This window comes from Malaclemys terrapin, chromosome 3 (assembly GCF_027887155.1).
Source record: "Malaclemys terrapin pileata isolate rMalTer1 chromosome 3, rMalTer1.hap1, whole genome shotgun sequence".
In the NCBI taxonomy this organism is placed as follows: domain Eukaryota; kingdom Metazoa; phylum Chordata; order Testudines; family Emydidae; genus Malaclemys; species Malaclemys terrapin.
Genome location: NC_071507.1, coordinates 193,035,826 through 193,057,769, shown reverse-complemented (window position 1 = coordinate 193,057,769; position 21,944 = coordinate 193,035,826). Strand labels below are relative to the sequence as shown.

At 41.7% G+C, this 21,944-nt stretch overlaps 1 protein-coding gene across 1 annotated transcript; it reads right to left on the bottom strand.

Moving 5' to 3' along the window:
• Positions 1 to 664: 664 nt before the first annotated feature.
• ENPP5 (ectonucleotide pyrophosphatase/phosphodiesterase family member 5) lies at positions 665 to 21,053 on the bottom strand. Its single transcript, XM_054021265.1, has 4 exons — positions 20,985 to 21,053; positions 16,910 to 17,778; positions 9,075 to 9,251; positions 665 to 4,342 (listed from the first exon to the last, which is right to left on the bottom strand). The coding sequence occupies exons 2-4, from the start codon at positions 17,736 to 17,738 to the stop codon at positions 3,957 to 3,959; spliced, it is 1,392 nt and encodes a 463-aa protein (XP_053877240.1). The 5' UTR covers positions 17,739 to 17,778; positions 20,985 to 21,053; the 3' UTR covers positions 665 to 3,956.
• Positions 21,054 to 21,944: the final 891 nt, after the last annotated feature.

The window sequence follows — 21,944 nt, the reverse complement described above, 5'->3', positions numbered from 1 at the left end:
TGGGTTTCGGGTAAAAACTGCATTAAGTGCACTGGCAGATCTAGCATTAGACAAACTAAGTTCTCCATGCTATTTTTAAAAATGTCAGCTTCTTTTGGCACAGTATGAGGACAGTAGGATTGGATAGAGTTGCCCTTGGGTGCTATGGGATCTGGTTATCTAGGGAATAGTTTTGCCCCAGCCCCTAGGGCTTAGATGAGACCAGTAGAGCTACCTTGCCACAAGTGCGGGGTGGGGCAGCTGTGGTAGCACCTTCTCCATCAGGCATCCTGGTTCTGGAATTTTTCTCTTCCAGCACTAGATGCTATAAAGCCACATCTTTTGTAATATGCATTGAAGAGTATATTTCACAATGGGATTTGAGATGATCATGACCTCTAAACTTGAGTATGAATTGGAAATCTGATGCACCTGAACTATGCTAAAAACTTGAATTAAGGGAAGGCGAGAGCTAGGGATACCCTATATGAAGCAGAATAAAGGAAGAATTAAATCAGTCATTCTAGTGGTGGCTTCTGGTGCTTCAACTGAGAGTGATTTCCTTGGCATATGTGAAACTTTTAACTTGCAGAAGTTGGTCTAATAAGGGATATTACCTCATCCACCTTCTCTCCAAAGTAGTTTAATACTTAAGCTAGTAAAGACAGGAATAGGAGTAATTAACTCAGCCCAGAAAATACCTTTATGAAGACAGTTAAGTTGCATATATCAAAATAAAAAGATGAATACTTGTGAGGCCTCACAATTTCATGATATCACAGACCCTTGGTTAGCTCACATTCAATTTATGAAACCAGAACTCTCCCATGTTTTACTATTTACTAGAAATAATTACAACAGTAATTAAAACACATGCCTATTAAATCTTTTCATAAAACGGTTACAAGTTTCAGAGGTTGTTTAAAAAAAATCTTAGTTATGACTTATACTACCAGCCGTGATAAAATTGAGTTTACAAGCACAAATAGGAAAGAACATTCTTGACTAGAGTCAAAGTATGCCACATTTTAGTAAGTGGTTTGGTGTGTTTTTTGAACAGTGCAAGCTTTCCCATTCCCTGAACTCGCAGTTGCAGTATTTTAACCCCAGCTTCCACTAACTCAGTCACATGCAATCTTAAAGTACTTGAAAGGCACACACATCACACCCTGTGCCCTTTCAAAGAGCATGGTCTGGAGCATCTATCACATTTCTCTGGTGTTACCATTTCTTGTGCTTACAGGTTTAGGCTTGTGCATTTGTAAACTTACCAGTATTAGATAGATCACCTGCAACTATTCCTAAACTATAGACATTAAAGTTTATTTTATTTCCACTAAAACAAAACATGAAAACAAAGACAGCTTTTAGTTTGTAGGGATATAAAAATCAAACTAATAGCTGAACACACAGCTCCCCCCTTCAATACCTGTCAGTTATTTTCACAGTACAGTGCATGTTTCAACTTAAACAGGTTTTGTGACTAGCAAAATCCCTTTTTCCTGGGGGTACTGGCTCACAAGTACAAAGTTCTCTCTTAGAACACATTGCTCTTCACTAAACTGTTTTAGGTATGGGAATTCTGGGCACAAATGTTATTGACAGATGTACTGAACTTTTCCCCCTAAATTAGTAAGTTGCCTAACAGATTGAATTATACAATTTTTAACCTGATTTTAAAAAAAATTGCAAGTGCCTACTACACACTTGAGGATATAATTTACTTGCTCACTATGGCGTTTGCTAAAAAGCCACATTAACACCCCTACCGTGTTGAGAGAAAGAATAACTATTCAATTGTGCAAAGAAAGATCACATTGTCTATCCTGCATGAAAATTTTAATACCAAGGTCATTGGGAAGAGGGGATAGAGCTTGAGTGAAGAAGCTACTGGAAATGGACAGAGTAAGGGAAGATTATCTAGGCTTCCCCACTGCAGGAAGTGCTGTCAGACTGTAGCTCTCAGTTCTGTATGTGAATACATTTATTCAATTGATCTGAAAGAATTTTTGCACATAGGATACTAAGATCAGAAAAGGTAGAGATTTTATACATCAAAACATCTCCCCTTACCATCCAACCAAAATACTTTCCACCAATTCCTGAGGACAAGATTGCCAAAGTAAAGATTGCAGTGGATCCTGACCTTCCTCTTAGTAAAGTTTACTGGTAGCCTGATTTTAAGCTAGGTTCATCTGCTCTGAGCTTCAAGGTCTTAACTACTACTGTGAACACCATTTTCATCTGTTTTAAAAGAATTATTTGTCAGATGAATTAAGACAAAGTCTACTGCCTAGTCTACTTTTAGTGAGTCAGGTGATAACAAAAACAGCATGTGAGCTTCTCCAGCAACAGGCAGCTTTACATTACAGGCACTGTGGCCACAGGGTGATTTTCCTTGACAACCTAAGCAAAGATGGAGGTGGAGCAATAGCACGTGATCCCCAGGACAATTACAACAGAATTTCACAGACATGAGTCAGATTAAGTTATACACAATGCTGAGTTTTGAAACTGAGTTCTGTGACTACCAACTCAGTTTCAGTATTCTTGTCCACCCCAATTTGACAATAAGCTACAGCCCAGGAAACACCAGCCTTCTGTGGGTCATATAACTCAGTTTAGAAATGCACAACACTCCCTGCTACAATTAAAGACCAAAATGCACAATGGCCCATTTCAGCTATAAATATGTCTGCTACAGCAGTGGAATTAGTTATGGTTACAGCTCACAAATTGTGTTACTACACAAGTTGCATCAAGGAAGAATTCCTGCTAGTTATATCAATTTTCTTGCTTCATTATTTCAGACTATCCTGTCTGATCCACTTTCAAGCAAAAGCCACCCTTTACAATTCAGACAGATTTGTTTTTACATACGAACTAGTATAATTCTTTACAAACTTAGAATTAGAATAGATCTTGAATGAGAGAGGGTCTCGTTGCCACATTACTCCTGAGCAGTATCCACTGCATCAATATAGTTTCTGTGGAAAACTTTCCAGATTCCTGTCTGCAACAAACAACACGATGATGCAGATTGCCCTATGGCTGCAAAGGAAGTCCTACATATCCCCCACCTTGCAAGGATAGAATTTAAAAAGGACAGTCAAACTCACGGCTGCCTATTAGGGGCTCAACTCCACTGGCATCAGTAGAATCACAGCTGCTTAAGCTAGGGGGGGATTTGGCCTGCTGTCTATTTTGTTTATTACTTCCATGAGATATCAAAAGGATGCTAATTTAGCTCAGTTTTCCTGGTATGATACAGGTCTATGGAGGTTCTTGTTAGTTATCTTTTTTCCTACTTCACTTCCCTATTGAATATTTTAGTTTATTGAAGTCTTAAACATTATAACCAAATAGCAGTTCAAATAAATGTAATGCTGCCTGATTATTATAGTAATAACATTGGAATATATCAAGGTATGTGTTTTAGTTGCAATAATTTAGAGACATACATGGCTTTGCAACTTGTACAAACACTATTCTAGTGATATTTATACGGAATGCACAAAAATCAGAGCATGTTGGATAGTATAGATTTAATCTGCCCATCCTTCCACTGTGAATCCCTTACACTCTTTTCTTAACCTAAATAGATTTTTGTTTAAATCCATTATTTGTTTTAATTCAAAAGATAAAGACCAAGAGCTTAGTGAATCTAAAATGATTTCTATTTCCAATATTAACTTAAAATGAGGTATCCAAGGGTTTAAAGTTACTAAATATTTACATACATATCCTTCCAGTGTTATCTAGAGGGGTTTTCAACCCCTGAAAAATTAAGTGGTTATATGGTGCAACAGAAACATGCTCTCCCTGTATGCATCTGTTACACATTTACTCCAGTGCACCACATGTATTTATTTTTGCAGATCTACTCACCTAATTTCTAGGAAAACTTCGTTTAAGCTCAAAATACCTAGAATAACTTTTCATTGTTTTTATTAAAGTGCCTTCATTGGCAAGTAATATTACCCTTGTAGTAACGGCTGGGAAATTTCAGTGTGTTGTACCTGCATGCTGGGTAGGTGGCTGTAGGTTATGTGTTTAATAAAAACTAGAAGAAAAACAACAACAAGAATGCTACCAAGAAAAACTCCTATAAAATAGGCATAGGACTCCTGTGCATAATATCTAGGATTCAGGTCTCTTGGAACTTCTGTAAGAAGCAAATCTTCCACATTGCTGAATGACCCATTGTTTGGCAATGCACTGATACCAAGCAGATGGCACAACAAGGGATACAGATCTGTGAGACTCATGGCTTCTTTGGTGGTATTCTTTCTAAAGGCAGGACCATAGGCCAAGAAGATTGGGTGCATTTCTGGTAGGATGTTGTCATATCCATGATTACCCACTGGAAAGAGAAGAGAAAGTGAGTTATCAAAAACTTTCTGACACCCTCAAATTGTTAAAACACTTCCATTGCTCACTAAAAGTAGGAAATATTGAAACTTTGGACCTTTTCCCAGAGAATCCACAATGCAAAAGGAAAAAAAAACCAACCTAATTTATTGTAACAAAGATTTAATAGCATTTCTGAACAAGCACACAACCGTTAAGTAGTAATTAGCAGTCATAACATTAGACATGAATCATAATGCCTAGAAGGTTAGCATTCATTTCACATAAATCAATCAAGGGAGTCACTTAAAGCATTCAAGAATTTACTGCAGGAGGCTTCTGTATTGGCAAGGAGGCTAAAGGAGATGATTCAAGAGCCATCAGAGACAGGAGAGGCCTATGAAAGGAAAGCTCACAAGGTGTTAGAGTTCAGTGTGCAGTCACAGGCATCATGCACTGAAGCATGCTTAAAGGAGATAATTCTAATCTGCAACTGGGCTGGTTGCTCCATACTGAATGGAGGCTTTTTTCTCAACCTCTATGTGACTATTGGCCAATCTCTAGCCTTCTGGAACTCTGTTAGTGAGACCCCGACTCATCCTCTACCCAGTCAATGATATGGAAACGATATGGAGACAGAAGCATGGAGCAGTCTCATAACTAGTGCTTCAATGCAGTTTTCTTGAAAAGAACCATTGTCTCACAGCTCACAGGCAGCTCTAGAACAGGAGAAATGTATGCACATGAATACATGCATCATGGAGGAAAAAAGTGAGGAAATAGTTGGATTAATATGAACAGTGAAAATATTTGGTAAGCTATGAAGAATACTTTGACATCAGCTTTTCACCAGTTGGAAAGTTTGCTTTTAAGTGATCCTAGAACTGACAAGATTAGAAGCATAAGACAGAATCAGCATTTAAACTTCCTGAGAGTATCACCTCTAAGATGAGTATCCCATGTTAACCCAGTAACGAAAAGCCTCAGATGAAATCCCAAACCTGGCTCTCCTCCACGGATATCTCATCCTCACTATTTTGTTTAAATTTGTAGACAGCACTGCTTTCTAGTTTTTCAATGAAAGTGGCAGGGGTCATACCACTTTATACCATCTTTCAAAGACCACCGTGAACATACTTTGTTAGCACATCGTTCCTCCCAACAGACAGAAAGTAAGTAGGTGATGGAATGGAAACAGTGCACATCTCGGAACAGGATGCACTGACATCTGCTGACTATCAGGCCCCTTTAAAGTGGCTCAAGCTAGGCATACAAAAATGACTAGAGTCACTTTTGAAAATTTACACCTAAAACTCTCAAGGATCATTCTCTAAAAAATTGTTTTTATTAAAGCAAAGATAATAACTAGACAAAGCCACATGGATATCCAAATTAGAATATCCTGATATACTTACAAATGCAGTAACTCTTACATCAGGCATTTGGGTGAGAGGAACAACGTGTGGCTAGGACAGGTGGGCAAACTACGGCCCACGAGCCATGTCCGGCCTGTCAGCTTTGAATCCGGCCCTGGAGGTCTGTCAGGGGCTTGCCCTACTCCGGTGCTCCCACCGGGGAAGAGGGTCTGGGGGCTTGCAGGAGCTCAGGTGGGTGGGGGGGAGCAGGGCAAGCCCCCAACCCCACTCCCTGGCTGAAGCACCACATGGCAGAGTGGGACAAGTGATGGGGTGGACCTGCATAAGTGGGTGGGCCATGGCCAACCCATGTCTTTTCTGATTTTTATTTTTTTTTTATTTTTAAAACACATTGCCGTTGCAGCTCTTTTGGAAATGAGGCCCTGCACAAAGTGCAGGCAATCTTGTAAACTGCAGTTTGAAATAAGGGCAGCAGAAAATTTTCTTTTCCCTTTCAAAAATGGAAGGCTGCAAAAAAAAAAAAAAAAAAATTGGACAGTGAGTGTCGGTTTTCAACAAAGAATGGAATGCAAAATATTTTTTCACAAACATGAACTCAAAGGCTGTATTCCTGATTTGACAGGAAAGCATCGCGGTGTTCAGAGAGTACAAGAAAGAAAACATCCTAATTATGGCAGCAATTTTACAACTGAGGAAAGGGCAAGAAAAGCTGAGAAACTTGCCACCAACTTAAAAGCTCAGCAAAATATTTATGTGCGACAAGCTACAGTTCAGGAAGCCATTACAAAGGCAACTTATGTTCTGGCGTTTAAAATCACTAAACAAAATAAGCCTTTTGCTGAAGGGGAGCTTTTGAAAGAATGCATGGTTGATGTTGCTGGCACGCCGTGATCGGAATACCAAAACAAATTTGAAATCAGTAATTTGTTACAAAGAACTGTTACTTGCCGTGTAGAAGTGATTGATGAACATTTGGCTTCTGAGTTGAACAAGAAAGCACAGGGCTTTATGTTGTTTTTGTTAGCTCTTGCTGACAGCACTTACATTAAAGACACAGCACAGTTATTGATTTTTTTCAGAGGAATTGATGACAAATTTGAAATCAGAGGAATTTTTATCAATGGAATCAATGAAAGGCACAACTAAGGGATCAGATTTATAGGAGAGGGTGTCTGGCTGCTTTGAACATCTGAAGCTCCCCGGAGTAAACTGGGGAAAACGTAGGACTTTTAAAAAGAATTCGGGACAAAGAAAGACCCTGATAAAGAGGTTATTTTTCTGCATTGTATTATGCATCAGGAGGCCCTTTGCAAAAATGTCCTGGACATCGATCATATTGTTCGCATAGTACTGAAAACAGTGAACTACGTAAGAGCGAGGGGACTTAATCATCGGCAGTTCATTTCCCTTCTTGAAGACACTGACGCTGAACACCAGGACTTACTTTATAATACAAATGTCCGCTGGCTCAGCCAAGGAAAGGTATTGTAGCAAGTGTGGGAGCTCAGAGATGAAATTCGCATTTTTCTGGAGATGCAGGGGAAAGAAAATGATTTCCCTGAATTAAAGAATTCAAATTGGGTGTGCAACCTCGCTTTTGGTGTGGATATCTTGGCACATTTAAATGAACTTAATGTGAAGCTGCAAGGAAAGAATGTGTTTGTACACAAATTGTATTCTAGTGTGACAGCCTTCGAAGTCCAGTTTGTCCTTAATTTGTTTTGAAAACAAGACTGAGTGTTCACTCACTTTCCAGCACTGAAATACTTGGAAGTGTTGCCATTGCAGACAGAAAAGTACAGCAAAATGTTGAGTGATGTGCATGGAGAATTTTCTCGTCTATTCTCTGACTTTGAGAAGATAGAGAAGACACTACAGAAAGCCCCGCAAGAATTACAACTGGAGCTCATTGATCTCCAGTGTGGTTCACCTTAAAGGAAAAGTAGAATTCAGAAAAACTGGATGATTTTTATGCCTCCTTGAGTGAAACAAAGTTCCCAAATATCCGCAAGGTGGCACAGAAAATCCTTGTTTTGTTCGGCTCCACCTATGTTTGCGAACAAACATTTTCCCTGCTGAATTACAACAAATCTCGCTACAGATCCCAGTTAACTGACCAACATCTCAGCTTGGTATTGCGGATTTCTACAACAAGAGTGACACCGGACTTTGATGCCATTGTAAAGAAGGGTGACCAGCTGCATTGTTCACATTAATCAAAGAGGGCATGGAAAGGGGGCAAGTTTGATTTAATTACTGTAATATGTTGTTATGATGGTATATTTATAACAGTAAGTAAGGTTTTATGTTTATTTCCACTAAAATATAATCTTTATTCAATAAAGTTTATTTGAATATCTCTTCTTCAGAGTTAAACTGATTAACAACAACATTGCTTAATTGTGGTTTACTCTGAAGCTAAAACAGTTTGAATATATTTTGGTTATTGGCACGATCAAATGCAGAAACACTGATGAGTCAACAAAGCCAATTACAGATCATAAAGAAGTCAGAAATAAACGTTAAAAACTACCAACCTTTTACGCAGTGCATTACACTGAGAAGTTTTAGCTAACATACAATGTGTGTTCAGACAGGAGCAAAATTGTGTGGTAAAAGTCAACAAACAGCTCAGTAATGTAATTTTCTAACAGCGCATTGTTCGACAATTATTTTAATAGTGTTGATTTTGAAACAAACTTGTATTTGAACATGAATTGTTCATTTCGTGAGCATTCATGGCCCACCATGCAATTTCACAGATGTGGCCTTCATTCCAAAATGTTTGCCCACCCCTGGGCTAGGATATTCGTTGCCTGTTTAACAAAAGTGTTCTCCAATTTCTGAATCAGCAGACCAGTTTCTCTAATCCATCTCAGAAGTCCCTTCCAAAGCGATGTCCATGTATTCTGCACTACAGACTAATCCCCCTCAGATCAACAGGCTGAGGTGGCAGGGCTTCATACCACAATACCATACTTTACAGAACTGGGCTCTAGGTTCTTAAGAAGTTCCAAGATCCAGCTCTTGCAAGAGGAAACTGCTTATTTTTTAAAGTTATATTTGTGATCAGCTAAAGTCTCTGAAGCCACTTTAGGACTGGATTTTCAAAAGCTGCTACAAGAAGATGGCAGCACAAGTCCCACTGACTTTCAATGTGATGGTACACCTTTGGGTGTTTTTGAAAATTCCTTTTGGGGTTTTTGAAAATTCCACCCATATGGTTTGAAGACTTCTTAACCCTTTTTAAGCCAGGTCTGGGGCTTTGAGGGCTGGAGAGGAGGTCGCAGCATTTAATAACTTTATTGTGCTAGTTTGAATAGAAAATAATTTATAGATCTGAAACAGAATGGAGAAAAATATACTTACAGAGAAGTTGATCAGACTTGTTTTGTAAGATTTCCCATCCTTTATCAGCCATTGCTAAGATTGGTTGAATTTTACTGTTGTGTTTGTAGTGTAATCTATTTGGAATCTCCTCCTTTTTATAAACAGTCATGTTGGGATGAGCATTGACCAAGGCTTCATACACTTCATCAAGTTTGCCTTAGACCAAATAAAACAAGAACTTAATAGTGACAAAACACAAATAGCAATTATGAGTCACTTAGTATACATGCTAGCAATAGCTTAAATGATCTATTTCAGCACTAGGTATGAAGGATAAAAAAAAAAAAAGTTACACTGAAGAGCAGAATTTAGCCATAAAGGAAGTTCTAGGCAGACAGTATGTGATGCTGTGTAACCTTATTGTTAAAGAGTTTTGGATGGTCACGTTATTCACCAGAAAGGTCTGGTGAAGTCACATGACCGTAAGAGCACGTTCCAATAAATTGTCATGTCCCTCAATATAGAATTACAAACAGTTCTCTTATGTTGTGTTTTTATTTTTGTTTAAACACGAGTACAATGAGCTACTTTTTGTGTTATCATCATTGTGCACAGCAATAGGAGTTTCATGTATTCACTTCAGTTAGAAGGAATTAGGTAAGCCCCTTTGTGGATAAACGGATTCTTCCGTGTTGCATATAAAGCTTGAGAAGAGGGAAGTGACACTCTGATGTTCTATTCAGTGCACACAGATTTCTCAGGGAGCAGAGCTTCAAAAGGGAATTGCCACATTTCCCCAGAAACCATCTATGGTGTAGTTGGGTTGCTTTAGAGTTCATCTTCCTTTAAAAAGCTGCATTGGGAGTTTCTCCATGGCAGCCTCGAAAGCATAACTTTTACTTAACAGGAAGCCAACAATCTTCAGTTTAAGCCCATAGTATTTACTTTAAAAGAATTTCAGTCCCCACTTTGGTACCTGAGCCTAATTAACTACTTTGCCTCCTCTTTATCTCACCATTTCAAATTATAGGTGGGGCAATTTTCTTCAAATGGTGGTTAGGTTCCAACTATGCAGCTAACCAATCCGTTCATGGTTTTAGGGGGGAAAGTCCAAATCTGTATTATATGATCCTAGTGATATATTCTGTCTTTGGAAATTATTTACTTCTTATTGTTAATGTTCCTGTAATGCTCAGAAGCCCAAATCCAGATTAGGGCATTACTGCGCTAGGTACAGTACAAAAACTGGTCCCTGGCCAAGGAGTTTACAACTTACTTCAAGGCAAAATGCATCAAGCAAGAAACAAGCAATAAGGTGGAATGGGAAGGAAGATGAAAGTCATTCATAATAAAATTAGACAGTTACATAGTCTAACAGCATGCACAACTTGAATATTCACACTAGATTAAAAATTTAGGGAAACTATAGAAATAGATGGAGGTGTAAAAGAACAGTAGAAACAGATAGAGGTTCAAATATATTTTAGTCTCCAAGTTTCTGTTCATCATTGTCTATTATTTGTACTGTAGCGCCTCAGAGCCCCAGTCATGAACTAGGACCCCATTGTGCTAGGCACTGTACAAACACCCTGAAACGGAGCAAAGAGATTCTCTGTCTCAAAAAGTTTACAATCTGCATCTATTTCTCTCTTCTTCTAGAGATCTATTTCTGTGCTACTTTTATCATTTACCTATTTCTGTTTTCTGTAAAGTTTGTAGTAAAAGCAGCTATGGAATGGGAAGTGGAGGAAGATGAGGGGAGAGTAATAGGGGAGGAGCAGTGCAAAGTAGAGCTAAGAAGCAGTAAATAGTAGGGCCCAGGAAGCATGGTGAAGGGGGAAAAAAACGTATCAGTAAAATGTCAGAGACTCCACTAATGGAAACCGGAGGAGTCAAAAGTGCTGCTTTGAAGAAATATTGTCTGATGCCAGGAATCTTGCCCTTGTCTTCATCCCTGGCTTTTAACACCATTCTCCTGTGATTCAGCAAGAGCTGAAGGCTTGGAGATGGATTGTTTTTTAAGATTTAAGTAAGTGCTAATCTCTGCTCACAACCTCGAAGATCACATTTTTGTATTTGTCCCAATATAAACAGCTTAAAGCCACATAAAAACAAAAAAAAAAAAACCCACCCATACTCTTACTATAGTTACAATAAAAATCTGGGTCTTTTCAGACATCTCTGAAAAATTATGAACATTCACAAAGGTGGTTAAGGACACAGCAAACTAATAGACTTCCTGTGTACAAGCAAACTGACCTGTATTTTCTGCAACGATATTGTTAAATGTTTAACATAAAAAAATCAATAACTAAATCGGATTTATGTTACATAACTACACTAGAAGTATGTTAAGGTTACCATTCAAAAGTCAGGAAATGCCAGAATTAAAACTGCCTGTGCAATCAATTACAGGTTCTGATGGGGAGTGTGTTCTGGTGGTTATATATCTTTCTGCTCCTGTACCCCCAGCCAGTCTGTTCCCCTCTGTTCCTATCTACCCCAATGGCCCTTGTCCCCATCCCCTTCTGCAACTATCTACCTCTCCATCCCATTCTGCTCCTATTCATACGCCTCCCTCACTGCTCTGGTACCACTTTGCTTCCCCACATCCTGTAGCCTTATTTCAGGGACCGGAAAAGGCACATCCCTAACACCAGAGGCAGGGCCGGCTCCAGGGTTTTGGCTGCCCCAAGCAGTCAAACAAACAAACAAAAAAAAGCCGCGATTGCAATCTGCGGCGGCAATTCAGCGGGAGGTCCTTCGCTCCGAGCAGAAGTGAGGGACCGTCCGCTGAATTGTTGCTGAACAGCTGGACATGCCGCCCCTCTCCAAAGTGGCCGCCCCAAACACCTGCTTGGTAAGCTGGTGCCTGGAGCCGGCCCTGACCAGAGGGTAGGTCTACACTGCAATAAAACACGTCCCAGAGCCTGGGCTCCAGCCCGAATCCCAGTATCGACACTGGAATTTTATAGCCTCCAGCCCTCGCCCCGTGAGCCTCAGTCAGCTGACACAGGGCTAGCCACCGGTGTTTCATTGCAGTGTAGACATACCAAGAGAAGTTTTAGCAGAAACTTTTAAAAAGTCAGCCTGAGGTAGATCGTTGGCATGGAAAATGTCACCTCCAATGGTTAAAATTTGGCAAGTTTTAAGCACCTGGGTCTTGTAGTTGGAAGCGTCATGCACCCTTCTCTTTAGGTCATGCTCTCAGATCCATCTATACAATATATTCCATCTTAAAAGATAAAGGTAACCGAATATCACTGTCCTCAATTCCTTTCTTGGCAAGTTCTGTGCTCAGGGTTTCAGCTTCCCTCTGCCTCACAAGGCCCCATCCTGCGCCCACTGAAATCTGCCCCCAACTACAGTGAGAGCAGGTTTGGGGCCTCCGTGACACTACTACCACTTAACAGAACACGGAAGGCTATTTCGGACGACTGATGGCATCTGCCACTGCAGAGCAATCACCTAAAACAGCCTTCCTGCTCTTGTTTAGATGGTAGTGTTGCCATGAAGTTTCAGAGAAGAAACTCTGAATCCAAGACTTGACAGATTAAGTAGACGAGGAAGGGAGTTTGAAAACAGATGTAGTTTTGGTTCCTAAATTTGCTCATATATGTGCTAGGTTTTCAATATTAAAGCTTTGCAGTTTGCTTTCCCTTGCTATCATGCCTTCCCCGTTTTAATAGTAAGAAGCCTGCACATACTGAATCTATTTACAATATAATTTAGGACTGTGTCACATGTGCTATTCAAATCATAATTTTGTCACTAGCTGAGCAGGACGTTTCTGCAGCACTAGCTATCTTCTTTTTGTGTTTCATGCATCCACATTTCAAAACAGGCAGCAAGCCAGACCCTGACAAGTGGTCTCTTTGCAGCCTAGAAAGAACTGAAGGGTAGGAAGTGTGGTTTTAACGGTTTAATGTTTCTTATTTGTCTTTGGGGCTAAAACTATGACCTTATTTAGTAAAAAGGTCACAACATGCTTCTTATAAGTGGATCCTCCCTCTCTCTGTTTGCTAGACCAAGTTCTGTCTTCAGTTACACCAATCCATTCTGACTGAAGGCAATGTGGTTGTACATGTCCACCCACTTCCTGTAACCCTGCTCCCCTCTACAAAGCACTAAAGTCTCTTTTCTCCCCCCTAGATTGAGAGAAGATAGTAACCTCTTCCTGGACATACAACCTTAGCCTCAAATTAAAGTTAGTCACATTTGTATGTACAATAACTCCCCACTTAACGTCCTCTTAATGTTGTTTCGATGTTACGTCCTTGTTCCATTACAGAACATGCTCGTTTAAAGTTGCGCAATGCTCCCCTACAATGTTGTTTGGCTGCCTGCTTTGTCCACAGCTCCCCTACGTGCCCCACCCCAGCACCTCCCGCCTGCCAGCAAACCCCATGGGTCAGCGCCTTCCCCCTGCTCCCCCCGCCTCCTGCCCACCGCAATCAGCTGTCTTGGGGCATTCAGGAAGCTGGGGGGAGGAGCAAGGATGCGGCGCGCAGTCTCCCCCCTCTGTCCCCTGCCTCCTGCCCGTGGCAATCAGCTGGTCTGTGGCATTCAGGAGGCAGGGGGAGGACACGTGCCGTGTCCTCGCTCCTTCCCCCAGCCTCCTGAATGCCGCAAGGCAGCTGATTGACGCGGGCAGGCGGAGCAGGTGGAAGGCGTTGATCCGTGGGGTCCGCCAGGGGGTGGGAAGCACCAGGGGGAGGGCAGGAGGGAGGAGACCTGATGGGGGGGCTGCCAGCCTGTTTAATACCTGTATTAAATTGCTTGTTTAAAATTGTTTATAATGCCTTTTGTCTGGCAAAAAAGATTTCCCTGGAACCAAACCCCTCTATTTACATTCATTCTTACGGGGAAATTGGATTTGCTTAACATCATTTCGCTTAATGTCGCATTTGTCAGGAACAGATCTACAACATTAAGTGAGGAGTTACTGTAAATTAAGGGCAGAATTTGGTCTGCAGCGTACAGCATGTAGGATGACATACTTCTCTCAGAAAGGTTCAAATACCCCTTAAGTACATCACACAACTGAGGTTGTCCAAGCTGAGAAAGGCCGAGTCTGATTTTTTGGGGGGAGGGTGGGGGACACACTGAGGAAGAGGAAAAAAGAAGAGCATATTCTGATGAGAGGTTGGTATATCAGATCCCTCATAGCAAACACTAAAAACATCTCCGCTTCTACCTTTGATAGATGTCATTGGCTTCAACCTGTCAACTATAAGTAAGAAGATACAATGAAGCATGGGTGTGCCTTATCAGTAATAATCTGCACTCCAATCTTTTTAGAACAGGTTTTTCCTCTCCTTGCTGAGGATAGGCACTACCGCTTTGTTTTTCACAGCTTTACTGACCCCTGGGGCCTGAACACGTTAAACATGAGAATGGTGGCTAAATTTTGAGCTGTAGAATTAGCTATAAGAATTTACTCTTATTTAATTTCTTAGAATATAATTCCACAGAAAAATTGAAAATAAAACCTCTAGCTGTGACTAGTGACTGAGTAAGTAGTAGTTAATTGTTGGACAATTAAAAAAAAAAGAGAGTTAAAAGCCTATTGGGAAAAAGAAAGTAATTTTAGCTATGCCTATGAAAGATTAGTTTTATATTACCAGCAAACTAAAGAACTGAAACAACAAAACATGAAGATCAGCATCTTCAAGCAAAAGATGATATTTAAAGCAATGACCTCCGGATGGATAGAAAGAAAAGCACATTATGCATCAATGAGATGACAAAAGTAAGATGCCACTCCTATTAAAGGGACCCGTTGCAAATCATTTAAAAAATCCTGTCAATTAGTAATGTTTTAGAAATTAAATTAAAGGGGTTGCAAAAATCTATGTTTATTTTCAACATTTGCTTCCATTTCACAGTTCACTCAGCTTGGACAGCAGGTACCCTGATGAGCTTCACTTTGTTTTCATGCACTAGTACAAAGCTGCAGAGAAGTGTTTAAAGCCAAAATATAAATCTTTTTCAAGCCTGAATACACTTTTATTAAAATCAGCTCCCATACAATTTTTTTATTTTAAATTCAACCTAGATTTGGGACCTCGATCACCTATCAATGCATGTTTATATTTCATGGAGAGGAATTACAAGTTTATGATAAATATATTGCAAATATTTTCAAGGGAGAAGGCCCTCTGCATTCAATTTTAAAATTCTGTGCCACTATTTTCTTGACTGTTACATAATCACCACAGAACCAAAAGAAATTGTCATAGTGACAGCACTAGTTGTCACTGCTGGAGAGTTGTGGTCTAATTTTGTTTCCAATGAAGGTAGATAATAAAACCAGCATGAGGCCCTTGGTGATTCAAGTCAAGTACGAGTATGGAGAAAACCATATTGTATACTCATCTACATCATATTTGGCAATGAGATATCAACGTGATAGGTGCCTAATGATTATATCTGGTTTCCATATAAACACAACATAGGGTTGGTCAGGATTTTGGGTTGGCAAGTATTACAGTAATTTAAAAATGAGTAAGTCCATTTTAGAAAGCTATGCTAGACAGAGCTATCAATACTAAACAAGGGCATGAGCCTGCAAACTTTAACCCATGCAAGTGAGTTCATGACAGAAGTCCCATTGGCTTTAAGGTGATTGCTGACATGAATAAGGACCCAAGCCTGTAAGGGCAAGCCCATATTGCAATTTTCATAGACTCAGAACTGGAAGGGATCTCAAGACGTCATCTAGTCCATTCCCCTGCACTCATGGCAGGACTAAGTATCCCTGACACGTGTTTGTCTAACCTACTCTTAAAAATCTCCAATGATGGAGATTCCACAACCCCGCTAGGCAATTTCTTCCAATGCTTAACCAGCTTGAGAGTTAGGAAGTTTTTCCTAATGTCCAACCTAAACCACCCTTGCTGCAATTTAAGCCCATTGCTTCTTGTCCTATCCTCAGTGGTTAAGGAGAACATTTTTTCTCTCTCCTCCTTGTATCAACCTTTATTATACTTGAAAACTGTTATGTTCCCTCTCAGTCTGCTCTTCTCCCGACTAAACAAACCCAGTTTTTTTCAAATCTTCTCTCATAGGTTATGTTTTCTATACCTTTAATAATTTTTGTTGCTGTTCTCTGGACTTTCTCCAATTTGTCCACATCTTTCCTGAAATGTTGCCCCCAGAATGTGACTCAATACTCCAACTGAGGCCTAATCAGCACGGAGTAGAGCAGAAGAATTACTTCTCATGTCTTGCTTGCAATACTTCTGCTAATATAGCCCAGAATGTTTGCTTTTTTTTGGAACAGTGTTGCACTGTTGACTCATATTTAGCTTGTGATCCACTATGACCCCCAGAACACTTTCTGCAGTGCTCCTTCCTAGGCTGTCATTTCCCATTTTGTATGTGTGCAACTGATTGTTCCTTCCTAAGTGGAGTACTTAGCAGTTGTCCTTACTGAATTTCATCCTATTTACTTCAAACCATTTCTCCAGACCATTTTGAATGTTAATCCTATCCTCCAAAGCACTTGCAACCCCTCCCAGCTTGGTATTATCTGCAAACTTTAGAAGTGTACTCTCTATGCCTTATCTAAATGATTGATGAAGATATTGAATAGAACCGGACCCAGAACTGATCTCTGCGGGACCCCACTTGTTATGTCCCTCCAGCTTGACTGTGAACCACTGATAACTACTCTCTGGGAACGGTTTTCCAACCAGTTATTCAACCACCTTATAGTAGCTTCATCTAGCTTGTATTTCCATAGTTTGTTTATGAGAAGATCATGCGAGACAGTATCAAAAGCCTTACTAAAGCCAAGATATACCACATCTATCACTTCCCCCCCATCCATAAGGCTTGTTACGCTGTCATTTTAATGCCATAGTTCCTACCTTCTTTTGGCAAAATCGCTACCACTGGAGAATGGTCAACCATTGTATACAGCTCTCGAGCCACGTACTGATCAAGCTCTATGAGCCTTTCTGAAGAAGATTGTGCCATTCCATGGTCACTTGTGATTATGATATTCAGTGTGTCCCACAACTTTGCTTTCTTCAGTTCTGACACAAGATATCCCAGCTTGTCATCAATCTCACTAATGACTGCGCCCATACGTGGATTTTCTGGACCCAAAACATGCCCCATCGCATCAGGCTGCTCCCAGTACAGAAGACCAAAATTTATGGGTTCTTCTGAGGTAAACCAATCAATAAGTTTGTCAACTCGATCTTCGAATGAAACAGACTCATTGTAAAACATATAGTGTGTAGGAAAGACTCCATGTATTTTTACATCTGTTCCAGGCCACATAGCAGCTCCAGTTCTATGTCCTTCCATTTGGTTGGTGACCCATATCGGACAGGCCTCTTCCCAGAACTTTGAATTATAGATGTTCATGTTGTTCAGGGAGAAAATTTTGTTCAGGACAGGATCATACATTTCATTAGCAACTATGCCATGGTTCTCTGCATAGAGACCTGTCACCATTGTATAATGATTAGGATACGTTTTCGTAATAAACACATTAGTAACCTGTTTAACATGAGCACCATTCTTCATGATATAATGAAAGTTAGGCGTTGGGAATTTATAAATGTAATCCCATCGAAATCCATCAAAAGATAATAGTAACACTCTGGACTGGTCCTGCTGGAAACAAAGTGTGCTTGGAAAAGTCATCATACAGACTGCCAAGACTCCCCAGTAGCAATTCAAAGCCATCCTGGAAAAGCTTTTTCACTCAGGCACAAAGTTGGTATCTCTAGAATACAAAGGCAAAATTCAGTTACCACTTCTGCAAGTTAATTATCTTGAACACTTATCTTTACTACAATATAAGTGAATCTGAAGCAAGTTTGTGACTAATCCCTGTCTACAGGTACTCAAGTGGCTCCCATCACTATGGAACATCTCACAAACATTGGTGGATTTTCCCTCAACAGCCCTGCTAGGTAAGGGAATAGTATTATCCCCATTTTACAGATGAGGAACTGAGGCACAGAAAGATTTAATGATTTACCAATGTTAAACAAGAGTGTGTTATACAGCCAGTGCTTTGAACAAAAAAAAAAAAAAATTCTTCCTCTTCCACCCTGACAAATTTGCCAGCATTTGAGACTAAAAAGGCTTCCGCTCTCCTTTCATAATGGAATGCTTTCTCTTCTCTATTCAGACTGTTATCATCAAACTAAAGTGATGGAAAAGGGGTGTGTGAAGGAACTACTGAGGCTCCAGAGAGGATGGAGCCTGTAGGGAGGTTGGTCAAGGTGACAGTTGCAGAGTGGATCTCAAGAAAGGGAGAGCTGGAATTGTGACAGGGCAGTCACAGGAAACCACTGGGAGTCAGAGGTCAGACAGAAGGTTTGGCTGGACTTGCCTGGAGAGGTGGGCTAACTTAAGAAGGGTTAGTAGAGCTCTGAGGAAGGAGCCTGAAAAAAGCTCAGCTTGGTGTCCCTAGCCCCAGAAGCTTCCCACATAAGGTAGACTGTGGTGGGCTTTGAAGGCGAGAAATTCCTCAGAGAAACTGAGTAACCCCCAAAGCCATCCCAGTAGCTTAGCAGCAAGAGTTGATGCGGGGAGGTGACATATACACACACACACACAATAGATTTACATGAGGTTAAAAAAAAGAGAGAGGTTTCTGTGTATAAAACTATTTCTTTAAAGCTTCCAGTTCCTTGTTAGGTAGTATTTGTTCTTCAAGTAATAAATAAGATACTCTATTTTCACTAACTCTAAAACTAAGCCTGATCCTAATTATTTAGACATCATCTTCCTGAAGTGATGCTACACAGTAATTATCATGTGCTAAGAGCAACTCTGGGTTTCAAGTTCCTGGGGGGAAAAGACTAAAACCTTTTAACTCTAAAGTCTAAAAGAGACAAGGAGGTAATACCAGATTGTGGCAGCAAAGGTACCAAATAACGAGTCACCAAATATATGTCAGCTGTTCAGCAGAGGGGAAACAAGTCATCACAGGGGGGCTACAGTTAAAATTTCACTAACACTCCCTAAGTGTATTGTGATACTGGAATATCATATGTTCAGAGCATTTATAATGGGAAAAGCGGTAAATTAAATGTAAAGCAAATTTTAGATTAATGACATACTAAGTTATTATAATTTCCTGTTCCAACTATGGCACATCTTTAAAAAAATCCAGGTATCATAGAATCATAGCAATGTAGGACTGGAAGGGACCTCAATAGGTCATCTAGTCCACTCCACTGAAGCAGGACTAAGTATTATCTAAACTATCCCTGGCAGGTGTTTGTCTAATCTGGTTTTAAAAACCTCCAATGATGGAGATTCCACAACCTCCCTAGGTAATTTGTTCCAATGCTTTACTACCATTACAGTTAGGAAGTTTTTCCTAGTGTCTAACCTAAACCTTCCTTGCTGTAATTTAAGCCAGTTACTTCTTGTCCCGTCCTCAGTGAATCAGAACAATTTATCACCCTCCTCTTTATAAGAACCTTTTATGTACCCGAAGACTGTTCTCATGACCCCCCTCAGTGTTCTCTTCTCCAGCCTAAACAAACCCATTTTTTTCAATCCTTCCTTGTATGTCATGTTTTCTAGACCTTAATCATTTTTGCTGCTCTCCTCTGGACTTTCTCCAGTTTGTCCGTATCCTTCCCAAAATGTCATGCTCAGAACTGGAAACATTACTCCTGTTGAGAGCTGAACAGTGCTGAGTAGAGTGGAAGAATTACTTCTTATGCCGTGCTACTTCGATCATAAAGGCAGTATCAATTTTAAGCTACTATTAACCTGGCTCATATTGAAACTACAGATTTAGAGGTGAAATACTCCATAGAACTCTCAGCCATCTAATTTCCCCTAACATATAAAGATTTTAACTCTGTCTGCTACCAAAAGTCTCTTGAGTCATAAAGGAAAAAGGCAGAAAAGGAGAAAGATTAACTAGCATCTCAGATGATTCACAACTGCACTTCCTAATCAGACCAGTGCTAAGCATAAAAATTCTTTTGTCCTTTTAAATCAACAGTCACTGACTTCTGAATATACTTAGTACAGAAAGCATGAAATGAGAAATTCTTTGCTAAAATGAGAATATTCTCATATCTAATCTGACCATTGCAAACTAAAATCAGTGATTGTTATGGGTTGCAGGCAGAAAATGTTTTCTTCCTGGATAGCCATGAAAATAATTAGCTCGGTGTCTGATCAGCTGATTCATCAAGAAATCAGCTGCCCTGCAGAAACCCTGAAAAGAGTTACCTATATATAGCAGCAGGTGCAGCACTCGTACAAAATGAAGTCATCCTCTCTTGTGATGCTACTTATTCACTGAAGGCTTCCCATACACTTCTAATCAAGGCTCATTAATTATTCAAATTCAAGGCAGGCATATATCCCCTGTAAAGCCTTGAAAACAGGTTTACATGCAACAGCTCATTTCTGAAAAGCCCATTAAAAATGCCTGTTTGTTCTGCCAAGAGGATTATTCCTCTATTTGTTTCAGGATTACTGTGTATGGTTGTTTCCTTGTTCTATTGTTATTTTAACCAGTTCTAGTCGACTGATGGGTCCATTCCCACATATCAGCAATAGTGAGGCACATAATACAGATTTGCCTTTCACTCTTTATCCAATACATTCATTATTTTAATGACTCTTTTGAAATCAACAATATACAGCCTTCCACTGAAATCAGTACTAGTTTTACAGTGCCTATCAAGTAGACCACATCCACAAGGTTTATGAGTGGGACCCATTGGGGATCTGGTATGTCGGTATCCCCAGGGGAACCGGCCCCGCCCCCCTCCCTAGATCGGTATCCCCGGGGGCCAGAGGGATGAGCCGGCCCCGCCCCCCGCCATAGATCGGTATCCCCGGGGGCCAGAGGGATGAGCCGGCCCCGCCCCCCGCCATAGATCGGTATCCCCGGGGGGCGAGCGGGGGCCCCGGCCCGGCCCGGCAAGGGGCAGAGGAGGTGCCTACCTCAGCGCCTCAGTCACACGCTCCCGGCGGCAGGCTCACGCGCTCTACCACCCCGAGTCTGGGTTCCGCCCTCAGCCACCACTCACCTCTCGGGCCCCGCCCCTCCGCAGATAAGCCCCGCCTCCATCCCGCCTATTGTTTGGGCGCTTCCTGTGCCCCGCTCCCAGCCCCCAATGGCCAGCGACGCTGTCAGTCACGTGTTGCGGCGGGGTGGTCACGGGCGGGGCGGAAAGGGACGCGTGCGCAGTTGGGAGAGCAGGTGACGGGCCCGGGCTGGGTGTTGCCATGGTGCCCCAGGTAGCTGGGCTCCTCAGGCTCGGGCCCGCCCTCACCGGCTGAACCCTCCCTGCCCCTGCCCCTGCTCCTAGCCCAGGCCGGAGCCGACGTGTGCCTGCCCCGCTCTCCCTGCCCAGCCTGGGCTTCCCAGGGCGCTAGCGGCCTGTGAGCCCGTCGGGGGGCAGCGCGGGGCTCGGTGAGCCTGGCCCGGGGCTGGAGGCCAGGCGGGACTTCGTTAAACCCTGGGCGCTGCCCTGGCCATGCGGCTGAGCCGTTTCCAGCCGAACCCGGAGGCGAATTACAGTGTTGTGGGGTCCTGGGCCAGAGCCAGTGGGGGCCCCTCCCCCCCTTTCCGCCTGCAGTCCCCCGTGTCCCCTCTCCTCGCGCTCCTGCCGGGGAAATGGGGTCAGGGCGCTGGGGCTCCCCCTGCCCCGCCCGCCCGCCCGGTGCTCCTGCTGGAGAAATGGGGGGGCCCTTCCCCCACTTCATCCACCCGACGCTCCTGCTGGGGAGTGGGGTCGAGGTGCGGGGGCTTCCCCCGCTCCCCAGCAGGAGCGCCAGGCGGAGCAGGTCAGGGCGCCCAATTGGCCAGGGCCCCTGGGCACAGGCCCTGAGGGCCCATTGGCTAATTCGCCATTGGCCTAACCAGCTCCTCTAAGCCATGCCCAGAGCCTCCCCTCCAGC